The sequence below is a fragment of the Phocoena sinus genome, chromosome 15 (genome assembly GCF_008692025.1).
Source record: "Phocoena sinus isolate mPhoSin1 chromosome 15, mPhoSin1.pri, whole genome shotgun sequence".
Lineage (NCBI taxonomy): Eukaryota > Metazoa > Chordata > Mammalia > Artiodactyla > Phocoenidae > Phocoena > Phocoena sinus.
Window position 1 is genome coordinate 83427816 of NC_045777.1, and position 16478 is coordinate 83444293.

The 16478-nt window shown below is 48.8% G+C and overlaps 1 protein-coding gene across 2 annotated transcripts in view; it reads left to right on the top strand.

Moving 5' to 3' along the window:
- The window catches only part of USP42 (ubiquitin specific peptidase 42), a 35715-nt gene that overhangs the window by 17426 nt on the left and 1811 nt on the right, over nucleotides 1-16478 (top strand). For both annotated transcript variants that reach the window (XM_032603915.1, XM_032603917.1), the window contains 13 exons: nucleotides 204-306; nucleotides 1227-1294; nucleotides 1974-2044; nucleotides 2905-2987; nucleotides 5352-5463; nucleotides 6245-6385; nucleotides 6572-6672; nucleotides 7784-7937; nucleotides 8839-9555; nucleotides 9675-9769; nucleotides 11474-12931; nucleotides 13948-14253; nucleotides 16276-16320. In XM_032603915.1, coding sequence (XP_032459806.1) covers nucleotides 204-306; nucleotides 1227-1294; nucleotides 1974-2044; nucleotides 2905-2987; nucleotides 5352-5463; nucleotides 6245-6385; nucleotides 6572-6672; nucleotides 7784-7937; nucleotides 8839-9555; nucleotides 9675-9769; nucleotides 11474-12931; nucleotides 13948-13975 — 3131 coding nt within the window. In that variant the 3' untranslated portion in view covers nucleotides 13976-14253; nucleotides 16276-16320. The remainder of the gene's footprint in view (nucleotides 1-203; nucleotides 307-1226; nucleotides 1295-1973; nucleotides 2045-2904; nucleotides 2988-5351; nucleotides 5464-6244; nucleotides 6386-6571; nucleotides 6673-7783; nucleotides 7938-8838; nucleotides 9556-9674; nucleotides 9770-11473; nucleotides 12932-13947; nucleotides 14254-16275; nucleotides 16321-16478) is intronic.

A 16478-nucleotide genomic window follows, 5' to 3' on the forward strand; every position in this document is an offset into this window, starting at 1 on the left:
AGAAACTCTAGCCCCTGTGGACTTTTAATGGTCTAAAGGGTCTGTCCTAGCTGTTCTCAGGGGAGCTTATTAATGCTGTTTCCTCATAAAATAATTATCGGGTATTTTCTAACCAACGTATTGACATAAGATGTAACTTTTGGGGGAGTACAGCCCCGCATGTCACGTGCTGATAAAGCTGTGTCTTTACTCGAACTTTATAGGCATAGCTAGGCACTTCCGCTTTGGAAGCCAAGAAGATGCCCATGAATTCCTCCAGCACACTGTTGATGCTATGCAAAAAGCATGCTTGAATGGCAGCAACAAGTGAGTACACACAGCATCCGTCAACCCCCATTCCCACCCCCGCCTACCTCGCTGGCTCACCGGAACTCAGTCTAGCCTTTTACGATGGGTGTGCAGAGCTCTCTTTCGGCCTCAACTTTTGACTCTGCGCTGCCTCTTCCTCAAGTGATTGGCATTATTTTCGAATGGTTGAAATTTTAAAAGGTGTGCTTACTATAGTAATTTGGATTTAATCACAGATGTCAGGACATGAATATTGGTCTTGACATGATTTAATTTCTGAGTGTCATCATCCCTCTGCAGGTCAAAACTAACTACTTCTCCTTTCTTGTGCCAGCGTTTTCTGAGTTGATCTCTAGACTTTGAAATCTGTATTTGTTCCCTGTGTCTTTCTCATTCTGATCACTTACCAGTTTCTGCAGTTTCTTCTTTAAAATCTAAATGTGGGCTCAAGAGGAAGATTGGAGAAACAGTTAGATAACAAGTCCTAACCCACTTGTATTGCCTCAACACACCCAGCAAGTCTCCCATTCCCTTCCCGCTGCCATCAGCACTGCCTCGCCCAGGCTTTCCTTGTCAGTATGACAGTAGCTGCGAACAGGGGAGAATGCTCTGTGTTCCCTGCCTTCGCCGGCAAGTCCTCACACTCGGTGTCACAGTCCTGCCTTAGGGTGACTTCCTCTTACTACTTGCTTCAGGGCCAGATTCCTGACTTAATTTTGAAGTCCCTTCTTAATACCAGGCTACCTCTTTTCCTGCCTCACCCCAAACCCTCACTGTGTCCTGATGAGGCAAGGCTGTTCTCTGGCTGTCACACATACTGTGCAGCTCTGCTGTTTGAATTCTCGTTCTTTTATAGATGTACGTGCTTTTAAAATCTGGTTATAGCCTCTGTCGTTTTTGTAGAACTCTTCTCTCATTTTACTGTTTGACTTTTTCAGATTAGACAGACACACCCAGGCTACCACACTCGTTTGCCAGATATTTGGAGGATACCTAAGGTCTAGAGGTAAACTTCCGTTTAAGGGTTGATAAGTGTGATACAGTATGTGGTTTAAAACATGCAAAGGATAGGAAAGGGTTAATAATGGAAACTGTATCTCCCTTCCGGCCCAGACTCCCATCCCCCGTCCTCAGAGGCGGCCCCTGTCCCATTCCAGAAGTTTCCTGTGCATGAGGAGACTGGCTTCTTTTCTCATTGGAAACCTTTTTACATTTCAGCACATAGAGGTCTAACAGAGTCCTTCACAGTTGCAGTAGTATTCCGTTTATTTTAGTTCCCTATCAGGGAATTTTTAGATTGTTTCTAATTTTTGTTGTTGTTGTTACCATCAGTGCTTCATTGAACATCCCTGTATACACATGCCTTTATGTCCATGTAAAAGTGTATATACACAGGATAATTTTTTAGAATCTCCTTATCAAAGGGTGTGTTTATTTTAAACTTTGACTCTGCCGTGTCACTCTTCCAAGAGCTTACGCCAGTTCACACTCCAGCCAGCGGTGAATGCGCATCACGTCAGTGCCTCTCACTGTGTGGTAGTAAATGGTTTGCCCGATGTGACAGAGGAGGAAGTACCTTGTGTTTTGTATCTTGTGATAGTATTTATATGTGCTGCCATTTCAGTAGTCGGTATTGCCATACTGATTATACTTGGCTTATCCTTTGCATTTTCTTTTTATTTCAGTCAAATGTTTAAATTGCAAAGGTGTGTCAGATACTTTTGATCCATATCTCGACATAACATTGGAAATAAAGGTAAGTTTGATAGTTGTTGTGGTGGTGAAGTTAAAGTCAGTCAGTCATACTTTATGTATGTATAGTTCACTTATAATTTAGACTACACTTGTTAGAGAATATAAATTGAAAATTTTAATATGCTAGGACTTTATTTAGAGATTATTTAAGCTTTGTATTAGGCATCATAAAAAACTTAAAACATTTAATAATTTTATTACCCTTTGACTTTTCACTTAATCTTAATAAAACCAGATTCGGATGCCTGTATTAGCCAAATTTAGGTGGTGGTTTTCCTTTAGGTACTGTTTTGCTTCTTGCATTTTCTAAACTTCTGTTTTTTGTTGTCTTAAGCTTTCGTTTTTCTGATCACAAGTGTAATACACACTAATGAGAAACATTGCAGAGACGTGTGAGCTCCTACCCCTCAGAATGTACTCTTGTTAACAGCTTGATATAAACCGCTTCCAGAGTATTTGTTTACTGTTCATACAAATGGGTGTAGACCTTCAGTCTGTCTGGCCACTTCCTGTCTTCATTGCATTTTGCATGGGCCTTCTGTGTGTTGTGCTTCAGCCGATTTACCTGGCTGATTCCTTGCTGGTAGATACTTCATTTGTTTCCAGTTTTATACTATTTTAAATAATGCTGCAGCGAGCAACCTCTTCACATATTTTTGCTGACTTTAATCTGCTCTTATTTTTAATGGGAGGGGAAGTAGCTTGGCGTGTACATGTATTAATATAAAACTGAACGTCATAATGAAAGATTTTCTTTTTACATAAAAATTCACGTTTGCTTTTATACTTTCGAGTCATCTCTTTTCTTTTTCCTAACAAGCGGCAATGAGTGGTAATGTGGTGTTGGTGCTCTGTCCCCAGGCTGCTCAGAGTGTTAATAAGGCATTGGAGCAGTTTGTGAAGCCGGAACAGCTCGATGGAGAAAACTCGTACAAGTGCAGCAAGTATGACGGGTGACGCTGGAGGCCGCATGGGGGGCGGGGAGGCTTGGTTTGAAAGCGTTCGGTGTGTCTGCGTAACCCAGGGCTAGATTCCCGTTACCGTCTGGGAAGACCCTGGGTCTCTTTCCCAAGGGCCAGGGCACGCTGTGTCTCAGTGTTGACACTCTGCAGAGAAGTGCACTGAAGAATGGGAGATGGGGTCTCGCTCCTGGGGAGGTGGGTGGGAATGGAGAGGTAAGGTCAGTGCTGCCGTGTGTGAAGCTTGGCTGTGGCAGTGTGTGTGTCGAGCAGCATTTACATGGACTCCCCTGTGTGAAAGGGTTGGGGTGGATGGGGAGTCACTCTCCCCAGAGCAGTTCAGGGTCTCTCTTAACTGCTGGCTGTCTCCCAGGATTTGGGGCAGTATCTGCTAGAAACCTTGAATTTAAGTTATTCTTTAATGTTTCCCCATCAAGTCAAGAGAGCCTATTTTTTTTAAAGGGGGGCAGTGTCTTTTTCTCCCTCCCTCCCTTCCTTCCTTCCTTCCTTCCTTCCTCTTTCTTTCCTTCCTTCCTTTTCTTTCCTTCCTTCCTTCCTTCTTTCTTTCCTTCTTTCTTTCTTTCCTCCCTTTCCTTCTTTCCTTCTTTCAAGATTTATTCATTATTTATTTATTTAATTTATTTTTCGCTGTGTTGGGTCTTAGTTGCGGCATGCAGGATCTTTCATTGCAGCTCACGGCTTCTCTCTAGTTGTGGCGTGTGGGTTTTCTCTAGCTGTGGCACACAGGCTCCAGGGCACGTGGGCTCCATGGTTGTGGCATGCAGGTTCCAGAGTGTATGAACTCTGTAGTTTGCGGCACGCGGGCTTTCTAGTTGAGGCGTGCGAGCTCAGTAGTTCTGGCACACGGGCTTAGTTGCCCTGCAGCATGTGGGATCTTAGTTCCCTGGCCAGGGATCGAACCCTCGTCCCCTGCATTGTAAGGCGGATTCTTTACCACTGGACCACCAGGGAATTCCCAAGAGAGCCTATTTTAAGAAAGCCCTGTTTCATATGTTCTAAGTAGATTTTCATTTTAAGTCAGGTAATACAGGTAAGCGTTGTTATTGAATATAGGCAGACCTCAGGGATATCGCAGGTTTGGTTGCAGACCGCCACAATAAAGCAAATCTTACAATAAAGTGAATCACATGAATTTTTTCATTTCCCAGTGCATGTCTATGCTATACTGTAGTCTAAGTGTGTAATAACATTATGTCTAAAAAACAATGTACAGACCTTCACTTAAACATACTTACTGTTGACAGCCTGGAGGGGTGGGATGGGGAGAGTGGGAGGGAGGGAGATGCAAGAGGGAAGACATATGGGAACATATATATATGTATAGCTGATTCACTTTGTTATAAAGCAGAAACTAACACACCATTGTAAAGCAATTATACCCCAATAAAGATGTTTAAAAAAAAAATACTTACTGTTAAAAAAATGCCAAAATAACTAGAATAGTAACATCAAAGATCACTGATCGGGCTTCCCTGGTGGCGCAGTGGTTGGGAGTCCGCCTGCCGATGCAGGGGACGCGGGTTCGTGCCCCGGTCTGGGAAGATCCCACATGCCGCGGAGTGGCTGGGCCCGTAAGCCATGGCCGCTGAGCCTGTGCGTCCGGAGCCTGTGCTCCGCAACGGGAGAGGCCACAACAGTGAGAGGCCCGTGTACCGCAAAAAAAAAAAAAAAAAAAAAAAGTCACTGATCACAGGTCACCATAACAAATATAATAATAATGAAAAAGCTTGAAATATTGTGAGAATTACCAAAATGTGACACAGAGACACGAAGTAAGCAAATGCTTTTGGAAAAACGATGCCAGTAGACTTGCTCCATGCAGGGTTGCCACAGACGTTCAATTTGTGAAAAATGGAATATCTGCAAAGGGTAATAACATGAGGTGTGCCTGGGTTCATTTTGTTGGGGGAGAAGGCTCCCTTTTCTCCCAAGACCATAGGGATTTCTCCTTTGTCTTAAACTTCATGGACATTTCTAGTCTTTACTTTCTTCCTTTTGTATCTGGGCTTAGTTTTCACAGTATTATACCAGCCAGTTTTTCAGTTTGTTTTCCATTGAGAGAAACTTATATTAATCTAATTTTTAAAATACCAGTGACCTGTCATACCTGACATTTCAGAACTGTCCTTTTTCTTTCATGCTAATTAAGCAGTTTCCCCCATACTTTAAATTTTAATATTTTCATTGTTGGTTGAAAAGGGTGGTATTTCTCATCTCATAGCCTTCTTTTGGAAACTTAATTTAGAATGTTTCAGAGGAATAACACGGGAAAGATTTAAAAAAAACCATATTAATCTTCTTAAACATCTGTTTCTGTTTTTTTCCAAGGTGTAAAAATATGGTTCCAGCTTCAAAGAGGTTCACTATACACAGATCTTCTAACGTTCTTACACTTTCTCTGAAACGTTTTGCAAATTTTACTGGTGGAAAAATTGCTAAGGTATGTAGATAATATTATTAATAACCGTCTATGTTTAGCCTTTCAAAGCTTAAGTGTCAGCAGCTAAATTGAACCGTTTTATTATCTGATTTTCTAAGTTCTTCCAGCACTTGGTAGTAGAAAACAGTGTCGAAGAATTGAGCTCGTAGTTTGGTGTGTGTGTTGATGAGCGTATGTGTTTTTTTCTGCATCCTTTAGCTGGCTAGACTTTCTGAAGATAAATCGATGATTATCATCTTCACTTGGGCTTCACAGTCAGTGCAGGTGACGAGTGGCTGCAGGGAGTGAGCTTGTGTCATTTGAACCCAGTCACATCCTGCCATTCTTTCATCAGAGCTTATTTTTATTCATTTGTTTTCTGACTGGTAGTATACTGAATTTTCCCATCGTCTTCCCGCTTTCTGAAGATTGAAAGTGGTCAGAAATCTAGTAACATGCAAAAGAAATCTGTTCCTGAATTGTTAAAAATAAAAATAAGACTGTCTGGACTCTCAAATCCAGAGTTGTGATTGTTACTGTCTCCTTTGATGGATTTGGGGAATTCACTTACTGTGGATCCTTATTTGTTTAAAGGAAATAAAGAATACAGTGGGATTGCATTAAACACACTTAGGTTCAGGTGTGCTCCAGGTTGCTTCTGTCTTTTGAAACGAGGTTCAGTGTGCTGGTTTTCTGCCAGAACATAGGGCACCGTGCTCTGGGGTCTCCTGTGCCCGTGCACATGGGATGACCTGCACCTTCAGAAATGACATTCCTTTCTCCTCTTTCCATTCCTGTGTAGGATGTGAAATACCCTGAGTATCTTGATATTCGACCGTATATGTCTCAGCCGAACGGAGAACCGATCATTTATGATTTGTATGCGGTACTGGTGCACACTGGCTTCAACTGCCATGCCGGCCATTACTTCTGCTACATAAAAGTAAGCTCTGTGCATTTTGCTAGTGACTATTTTTACAATACCCTGTAAGATAGCCCTGGCATTTTGGGGAGGAAAGGTGGGGCTTTTACAGGTAAAATGTGAAAGCCCATTTTTCTTACGTCTCTGGATTGGTGTTCCCTATTTACCTAATTGTATCTAATATCTCTTTTATTGGCTGTTTTGCAGGCTAGCAATGACCTCTGGTACCAAATGAATGACTCCATCGTATCTATCAGTGATATTAGATCGGTACTCAGTCAACAAGCTTATGTTCTCTTTTATATCAGGTATTGTCAGGAAAGCAGCTTTTCATCTTTTCTGTTATGTCATCTCTCTTCCTCTCATCAACATATTTAAATTCAATATTGTTTGTTTAAACAGCATCTCGATGGTGGGGAGAGTAAGGAAGGTGGTATTCAGTGTGGGTCATGAGTTTGCTTTAGCTCCCAGCTCTTTGGCAGGTTAATAAAGAAACGTGCAGAAGAAAGGGAAGGTGGTAGTCTCAGAGGGTGGGCTTCTGCTGCTGCTGGCAAACTGGGTGGGCCAGCGGGCCTGGGAGGCAGTGAGCGGAGGCCTGGAGAAGGGGACTCTTGAGTACCTGGGTGTGGTCACCTCTCAACCACTGAGCACAGGCAGCCAGCCACCTCCCTGGGCCAGGCCTGGGCCAGCGCCAGCACCCCTGCTGCTGCACATTCTGACTTGCTGGCTCCATTTCTGGAAACGCGGGGCCTTGGAGCAGTCCAATGTGCGCTCCAGCGCATTCATCTGTAGTAGCTGGAAATTAAGAACATCGTGAAATTTCCATCAGTAGCAGAAGATCATATAAATTGTAGCATATCCATATGATGCAACACAATGCAGCTGTTAAAAGTGATTTTTATAAAGCTTTTTAAAATGATATGAGAGAGTGCTCCACATATGGAGGAAAAGCCGTTTGAAATTTTACACACTGATCCTGAAGAAATCAGTACAGGCTAAAGCCTGGAGGAAAATCCACTAAATCTGAATAGTAGACGCCTCGAAGCAGTGAGGGGAGGCAAAGTGTTTTTGTTTGTTTCTAACTTTTCAGGATATTACAGATTTTTCTACAATGGTATGTATTTATAATTAGAAAAATAGAAATAAAAAAGAAAAGAAAAATAGCTTTCAAAAAATTAAAAAGTAAAGAACAGTAGCTTTCAGATAGTGGCATCCTCAGGATACACAGTTCAAGATGCCATTTGCCCAGTGACCCTGTTCTCTCCCGATCCGAGCACCCGGCGCTGGCCTGCACACGATGGGGACCCTGCGTGTAGCTCTGCGCATCATGTCACCTGTCACCTGAGGGTGGGGTGTACGTGAATCTCTTTTGGGGAGATGTCCCATATCACCTTGAGCACTGTCACTCTCTGTCCCCAGGTCCCACGATGTGAAAATAGGAGGTGAACTCACTCATTCCGCCCATAGCCCTGGCCAGTCCTCTCCCCAACCGGTGATCAGCCAGCGGGTTGTCAGCAACACACAGGCAGCATCCGGGTTTATCGGACCACAGCTTCCTTCTCACATGATGAAGGTAACATTCCACGGGTAGAATGTCATCTTTATGTTCATCTTTCCAGCCCTCTAGTTAACACTGCAGTAGTTGTCATGACCTCATCTACAACTGAATTTCTTGTCCAAAGAGTTTATCCAAGCTGTTGATTATATTTCAAATATACAGAAAACCTCCGAGTACGAACATAATGATCAAGAAGAAAGTCTGGTGTAAGTCTGTTTAAACGCTAGAGATTTAGCTCCCACCTTGGACTTCCGTTCACTTAATGGATTAAATATTTGGGGATTCTTGATTAATGCTGGCCTCCAGGAAAGTGATGCTTTTACAAAAAGAACACTTTAGTCGTATCCGTTTAGCCCTTTCAGGAGTGTGGCATTTTCTCTGTGCCGTCCGGCTGGGTCTGATCACACTCCCTCATGGCTTCTCAGGGGGAATGGAAGGTATGCCTGGTTCGTGTGAAGCTCTGGTCCTCAGTGGAGGCCTGGCTTTTGCTTGACGTAGGTGTTGAGATTGTGGACATGTTGGACTTGTTGGAATAGCCTGTATACACCTTGGAATGATCCTTTCACCTGTGCCATAGTGTCATAACAGCCTCCAGTTTGATAGGGAGTCACAGATTCAGTGCCTTAGGGAGCTGGACAGGCAGCAGGTCCTGCACTGGGCTCTGCCTGAGTGAGGCCTCAGGACACGGCCAACTGGAGAGCGCAGGCCCCGTGTGGAGGGGCCACCGCTGTTGCTTTTTCAAGAAAGGTTTGTGGTGGGCAGGCCCGCAGGAGAGGGGGAGGGCTTTCTAGGTGCGTGAAGCTTGTTATTCACAAAAGGAAAAGATAACCGAAGTGGGAGAGGCCCACGGCCTCAGGTTTCTGAGTCTGCGACTGTTTCTGGAGCTCTCACCTGGCTGTGGTCTGCTTGTTTCCAGAACCCACCTCATCTAAACGGGACAGGACCCTTGAAGGAAATGCCGAGCAGCTCCATGGCAAGTCCTAACGGGAATTCCAGTGTCAGTAGGACTGGCCCTGTCAACGCCTCAACATCTGTTCAGGACTGGCCGGTTAACAGGCCCTCAGTTATTCCAGAACATCCCAAGAAACAGAAAATCACGATCAGTATTCACAGCAAGTTACCTGTGCAGAAAATGCCGTCACAGCCTACTCTTCACAGCAGCTCTTCAGAGAGCCCGAACAAGCCTGCCCCCTCATCTACCATTACGACTTCTACTGCAATACAGTCTACCTCGAGTGCCCCCATGATGCCCGCGTCTAGTAAGGTAACGAAGCAGATCACCCTGAGGGAGTCCTGCCCTGAGCCTGTGACGAACGGCAGGTCCAAGCTGAGCTCCGGCGTGCTGGTCCCCTATGGCGCCGAGTCGTCCGAAGAGTCCGACGAGGAGGCGAAGGGCCTCGGCAAGGAGAACAGTCTCCGTCCCGCCGAGAGCGCGCGCGCCCCTGCTCCGGTTGCCGAAGATGTCGGGGCCTCTCCGCACGAGCTCCGAGAGCCCGTGGCTCTAAATGGTGCTACCAGTACGGACAGTGACCCGAAAGAAAACAGCCTACCCTCGGGTGCTGCCAGCTGCCAAGTCCAGCCTGCCCTACACTCAGAAAACCCCTTTTCTAAGGCAAACAGTCTCCCTGGGAAGGTGAGTGCTCATCGGCCGGGGCTGGGACGGCCTTTGCTTCCACCCTCGTGTCCGGCGGGTCACGTGGCTGGGTTTCAGGTGGCCCCCGGAGTTGAAATCTCTCTGTTTTTTTATGGTAGTTGATGCCTGCTCCTTTGCCACTTCTCCCAGAAGACAGAATCTTAGAGACCTTCAAACTCGGCAGCAAAGGGAAAGGCTCCACAGATGAGATGAGGTAGGATACGGTCCCAAGGCCGTGGGACGCGGGCCGGGGAGTCACAGCAGGGCCTGTGGGTGCGGCCGCTCTGGGAGTCTTAGGGTGAACCTTTTGGACCCTGGAATGATTTGAATAACGATCTGTCGAACTCATTCATGTTCCTTTTAAGAAAGTAAACACGTACAGGGTCTGTTAGTCCAGCTGACGCCCCCCCCCCCCTCCCGCAGCGCCGCTCCTCTCTGGGGCCCCTCCTCAGCCCCTGGCTGGGCCTCCCGCCGGCACCGTCCCACTCAGCCCCCCGTGTGACAGGCACCTGAGGAGGTGTGAAGGGGTGGCGCGGGGCTTCTCGACTGTCCAAGAGCAAAGGCTTTGTTTTGCTCCCTTTAGAATTCTGAAATTAAATTCCTAGTTAAGATCGTCTGTCTCCACACTTAAAAAAAAAAAAAGAAGTCAGTCAGTGCATTGACCTCAACGTCATGTGATGGGAATAGAAGGAAGGGTCAGAGGCAGTGGCGTGTCGCCACGTGAACAGCCCGGGAGACGGTGCCACCGCAGGACGCGGGGTGGGCCAGCAGCTTGGCACCACGCACAGGTCACATCACGCACGTCAGCGCCGTGACGTCCTCCTGGTGGACGACTTCTGGCCAAGCTCTGACCAACCTGAGATCAACACCCTAGTGGTGTCTGTGAAATGGCCAGTAAATAGAGCCGGGGTTTTCACCCACGTGAACATTGGGACATGGGCTGTTCTGTGGGACCGCCTGCCTCACCCCCACCCACTGGTGCTGATGAGGCTCCCCCATCGTGGGGCTAACCCAAAAATGCACCCCACGTTTCAGAAGGGCCCTGCGGGGGGCGTGCCCTCACCAAGAACCACTGTTAGGAATGCTCACTTAGAAAAGCGAGCAAAGAGCAGGCACTCCCAGTCGGCCCTGGAGGGGGCACTTGAACCTCAGTCCCTGGCAGGACGGCTGTCCTCCTCTCTGTCCTTGTCTGGCTTAGCTGGTCTTCAAACGTAATGTGCGCGAGAATTGTGACAGGTGATTGTATAAGCAGTCAGTCCCCAGCTACGGACGTTTCCTAACCTCACGTGCGGCCTTGAACACGTCACTGCCACGCTCTAGATCACACGTGTCTTCTCTCTCCCAGATATTTTCCCGCTGCAGAGCGGGCCCGCTTTAGGGTTTTTCTTGCTCTCTGGCAGCTTTCATTAACTTCAAGACTCCATCAGAAGCAAGGCAGAGTTCTTTTACTACAGAAGGTGTTTCTGAAGCCTCAGTGATCCCTCACAATTTGCAGGTAATTCAGGGAGCTCTTGGCTGTGTCTGGAGGTAGCTACTCTAGCTCCGAGGCTCCAGGAAAATTCAGAGAAAAGGGATCCAGAGGAAAAGTAAGAGCCCCATCGATACTTGACTTTTCTGATGGTTCGGACTTGGTTATTAAGAAGAATTAGAAGTATATCTGAAAACAGAAGGCGCCTAGAATTGCGGAATTATTATTGCTGAAAAATGGGGTAGGCTTGATACAAATTTTTACATTTTTATTTAATGAGAAAATTTGAAGTTTCCAAAAACGATAAGCCCAGTTTTAGGTTTAAACCCGATGTAGTAAAGCCATAAAATATTTAGTAAACGAACGATTTGAAGTGTTTGTCCCTGTAAGCCAGGAAGCAAACAAGTAAATGGCTGATTTCTTTCTTTCTTTCTTTCGGTGGGGCTGCAGTACAACTGGGACAGAGGAGAGGCCTCCACAGGACCCTGAGGCTGAGCTGGAGGCTGGCAGCTCCGCTCCCGATTCCTGTGAGAACCTAGAGCTGGTCATGAGCCTCAGCAGCAAATTCAAGAAGGTATTGTCGCCCTCAGACGCCAGCATCAAACCTACCAAAGAAGAAGTCTCTGAAAACCTTTTGGCAAAACCCGAGGAGGCTTTGCCCAGTATCAACACCTTTTGTAACACCAACAAGGATACCCTCGGGGATGATCAGCTTCCTAAACCGTGTGACCCAGGGAATTTAACAAACGATCAGAGCAAACCGTCCCAGGACGTGAAAGGGACGTCACCAGAGCGTCCCCAGGCCCCGGCAGCAGCAGAAGCCGCGGGGAGGCTGAGCCCGAGTCCCTTGTCAGGTACCGAGGGCGACTGTGAGCCTGAGCCCTTGGGTCACAGCAGTCGGGACAGAGGCACGGATGTGGAGGGTCCCCCTAAAAGCACAGGGGTGTCCGCAGATGGGGTGCCCTCTCCGCAATTAGACAGGATCGCAGAAAACCGTCCAGAGGGGGTCCCCGAGCAGAGTAACGGTGAGAGAGGTGAAGACAGTAAGGCCGGGCAGAAGGTCCAGGAGGCTTGTGCAGTGCAGGAAAAAACCAGCAGCCTCAGAAAGGTTGACCGAGGACATTACCGCAGCCGCAAAGACCGATCGTCCAGCGGTGAGCACGCGCGGGACAGCAGGAGCGGGACGGAGGAGCAGCCTCGCCGGAAGCGGCCCCACCATGAGTGGAAGCGGTGCCGGTCGGAGCGGCCCGAGCCCTGCGCCGCGGCCCCGCACGCCCCCTGCCCCGGATCCCTGGCCAGGTCCGGCCACCCGCGCTCCCGGAGCATGGGGGCCCCCGACCAGGAGTGGGGCCGCTACCACCATGCTGAGGCCGAGCACGCCTGGGCCCGGGAGAACTACCCGGACGGGATGCGCTGGGGGCGGTTCAGGTACCACCACGACAGGTACGCCTCGTACCCGGCCCGCGAGCCGTGGGAGTGGAGGCCCCTCCACGGCGAGCGAGAGTACGACCGAGCCGGGCCCTACAGCGGCCGGCCCCACAAGGACCACTACAGAGGCCGGAAGGGCCACGAGCCGGCGGCCAAAGAGAGGGACCGGCACCGCGTCAGCAGCCCCGGGGCGGGCCCGGCCCACACGCCCCCTCCGCACCCTGCTGACAAGTACGCCCACAACAAGGCTGCACTGGGGGCTGAAGACAGAGGCTGTGACCTCGCCGGTCAGTTTCATGAACACAAAAACGTCAAGTCACGAAAACGGAGGTACAGTAGTGTAGGGGATAAAGACAGCCATGTAGAAAAGAAAGCCTGGAGAAGCTTACAAAAGGATCCTTTAGAGGAGCCTAAAGTGAAGAAGCACAAAAAATCAAAGAAAAAGAAATCCAAGGACAAACACCGAGAGCGGAATTCCAGGTGAGGGTGTGTGTGCGTGGTGACGGGTCAAGGGCTGTGTCCTGTGTATGTGACTCTGATTTGTACTTTTTGTCTCTGTGGGTTTTTGGACTTCCCTGTTTTATAGATTCCTATAACTTAGCTCTGTGTTAAGCTGGATCTTATTTCATGGTATTTTAAAATGCCCGAAAGCCATCTTTTAAGATGATGTTGCCGTTTTCAGTTGGTGCTTTTAATTTCTAGGAGTAAGTGTGCAGTGTTTGGTAGATAGATAAAACTTGGATGTTCTGACTTCACAGTGATTGTTAATATATTTATTCACAGATTTAGTTATATTTTTCACATCTGCTGATACTTCCTTCACCCTCAGTGACTACTGCCTCGTGGCAGGAAATGGGAGGCCGCCACCCTGTTGAACGTGCCTGTGACCAAAGGGCTGAGACACATCGTTTGTTGCATTTGCCTCTGTCTAGTTTTCTGTCTCCATTTCTCAGTTTGAAATCTCATTGGGACATTTGTATTTTTAAAAAGCTAAATTGGTCAGTAGTTTTCTTGAAAATGACTTCCCCACAATGAGAGGGGTGCAGTTTATGCGCATTGCGTGCTACACGTTGGCGTCTCGTAAAATCGAAACCCTGGGAAGAGGTTACCAGGAGGCATAGGTAGAGGGTGTGGTTACTTGAAGGAAAAGGAAATCAAACCTCCTTCCCTCCTATGTGCCTGAGACACCTGGCAAAAATATTTTTTTCCTTCAGCCACTAGCTTCAGAAAAATCGACGAAATCCTTCCTCTGGTGTTTTGGCCATAGCTCCCCTCCCAAACAAAGCTGAAGGGCATCGGTGGGAAAGGTTGAAATTGGTGAACTTATGACCCCAGACTTAAAAAATTATTACAATGAAAACAACGCATTTTTCATTATAGGGTTTACCTGTGTTCACATAATGAGTGTCAACAGTAGTGAGTATAAATCGAAGACCAGTTCTCTTTGGGGTGGTTTGCTTTTCGGTGGTTTGAGTTCTGGCTTTTTTCTTCTGCAGGCGTCAGCAGTACTCAGACCTTTGGTAACGCACTCTGATGCTCGACCTGCACAACAGACACAAGAAGAAAAAGAAGAAGAGAAAAAGAAGAAGCACTCAAATCAGAGAACTCGCTTAGAGATTCAGAGCCACTCTTGCCCGAGGCCACCAGCTGTGAGACTGTGGACCATTTCCAGGGAGCGGACAGCGCTTTCCCCCTCACGGCCAGCCAGCCTCTGGATGGTGTGGGACCTTGCCCTGAGAAAACAAAACATTTCTGGATGGAAACGAGGGATGACAGGTGTCATCTGTCTAAGTGTGGCCAGGGTAGAGGACATACTTGGAACTGCGAATATAGAAACTCTTTTCTTTGGAAAGGGTGGTTAACACAGGGAAGGAGCCTCAAAGGGCATAGAAGGTGTAAGTCCCCTCTGAGCTCCCCGCCCTGTGTCCTCTGCCCGACGGCTGGCCCGAGGCTGCTGTGGCCGGTCTCGACGGTTAGCCGTGCTGCCGCGGCGCTTACTGGAGACCTGAGTACGCGGACCGGGAACCTCTGGAATTGATGGCTCTGAGTGTCTGATTGTGGACCAGAACTTCTGTTTTTAAGCCATTTTTGATAGAAATGTTGTGGTACATTCTTTCTCTCCAGAATCCTTAAGCCTTTGGCATTGTGAGTAGAACCTAGAACTCAGTTTGGTGACTGGCTCGCTGGACGTCACGCTTCAGGCCTGCGTTGGTGAAGCTCAGGCTCCTGACGGGGTGCCCTGGGTCACTGCAGGCCTCTGGGCTCTGGGATTCTTGTCTGCTTTGCACAGCTCTGCCTTCCCTTGTAACTTCCCAGACTCTTTTCTACTCTGATTGCTCTGAAAGCAGAGCCCCCCCCTTGCTTCCTCATCTGTTTCCGATGACTTCGACCCTGGAAGGAGTGCTGAGCGTTTTTGAGGGGGCCGGGGGCCCCCCTAGGGCAGGGCTGGACTGGCCGCCGCCTTTGCGCGTCCTGACCGGTAAGGAAGGATTTGACGTTTTTAAATGGTTGGAAGAGTCAAAAGAAGAATATTTCATTTCACATGAAAATCGTGTGAAATTGAGGTGTCAGTAGAGCCGCAAGGAGCCCAGCCCAGCCGCCTGTCCCGCCCGTCCACGGGGACAGGTTTGCTGGCCTCGCCCTGGACCCCTGAGGCGCACCCTCACGGACCCTGCCCGCTGTCCTAGACGTCCAGGGGTCACGGGGTTCTCGACTGCGTCCTGGACCCGGGTTGAGGTAATCGTTTGTTCGGGGGCAGCCCTGTCCCTTCCAGTGGCCCAGTCCCATGATGGTTGGTGGAGGAGGGACAGATGGCTGCACAGTGCACTGGCGTTTGGAGAAGCCGAGGGCAGAAGCGGGGGGGGGGGGGGGGGGCGGTTGTTCCTGAGTGGCGGGGGGGAGTGCTGGGGCGCGCGGATGTGGGTGAGGAGTCGTAGGGACGGCAGGAAAGGGAAGCTACCGGCGGGTTTGCTCTGTGGTCGTTAAGAGGGGAATTATTTGCATTTCCGCATTGGTTTCCATGAACAGTTCAGCGATTCGGGGGAAGGCGCTTGGTGGGGATGAGTCCCTTCTGATGTCTGCTTGGTGCTTGGGGCGAAGGGGGAGACTGGCTGGTCGTGTGCATTCTGCGCAGATCCGCAGGGATTCTACGTTTTTGCCAGAATCCCCTTCCGGCTGCAGGTCTCTGGTGAGGACCACAGCTGGAGGCCGCCAGTGCACCCCACAGAAGCTGGCTCGGGGGACATGTAGGTGGCGTGCGAAGCCCAGTAGTGGGCACGTGGTGCCCAGGCCGCGTCTCCAGAGGCTGCAGGAGATGGGTGTGGCCCTCTCCTGCCCTCGATCTGATGGCGCCCAATGACTGGCTTGGGCGCCCGTCCCGTCCTGACCTCCGGGAAGGGCCACCTGCTCGGGCCCAGGGCAAGCATCGCTGTTGGCTGGTGGAGGGCCGGACCTCTTGGCTGCGTGTGTCTGTCCTGGCGCCTTGACCACTGACCTCTCTTCCAGACTCCTGTTCTCTGGCGCCATCAAGCTCTCGATTTCTTTGGCCTCAGATCTGTTCCTCACCTAACGTTGAAATGCTGCTGCGTTTACTGGGGTCAGAGTGGACTCCCGCTGAGGGGACGTGGTCCTCAGTTACCACCTCAACTCTTGCTTTCCAGTGAAACACTTGGAGACACAGCTTGTGTAGGACTGATTTCAGGCAACAGGACCATTAAGGCTACTGAGGACTGCTTCTGAGTGTAATCACGTAACGACACACAGAGCATAGGCACTAAAATTTTGCAAAACCATCATTAAAATGTTTCCTAACCTTTGCTTTCTAGGTGATTGAAAACGTGGCTTCAAGACACAAAAATTCACTGGTTACGGTAAGCTCTTTTCGTCTATGTTCTTCCTGTTTGTTTGTAGAGCGCTGAGGGCCCTGAGCAGGGAGGCTTTGGGACTCGGCTTCGGGGGGTAGCAGATGGGGAGTCAGTCCTTGTGTGGTGGGGGTGGATTTGGGCCCTCTTAAGTCAGAGAGTCGCTC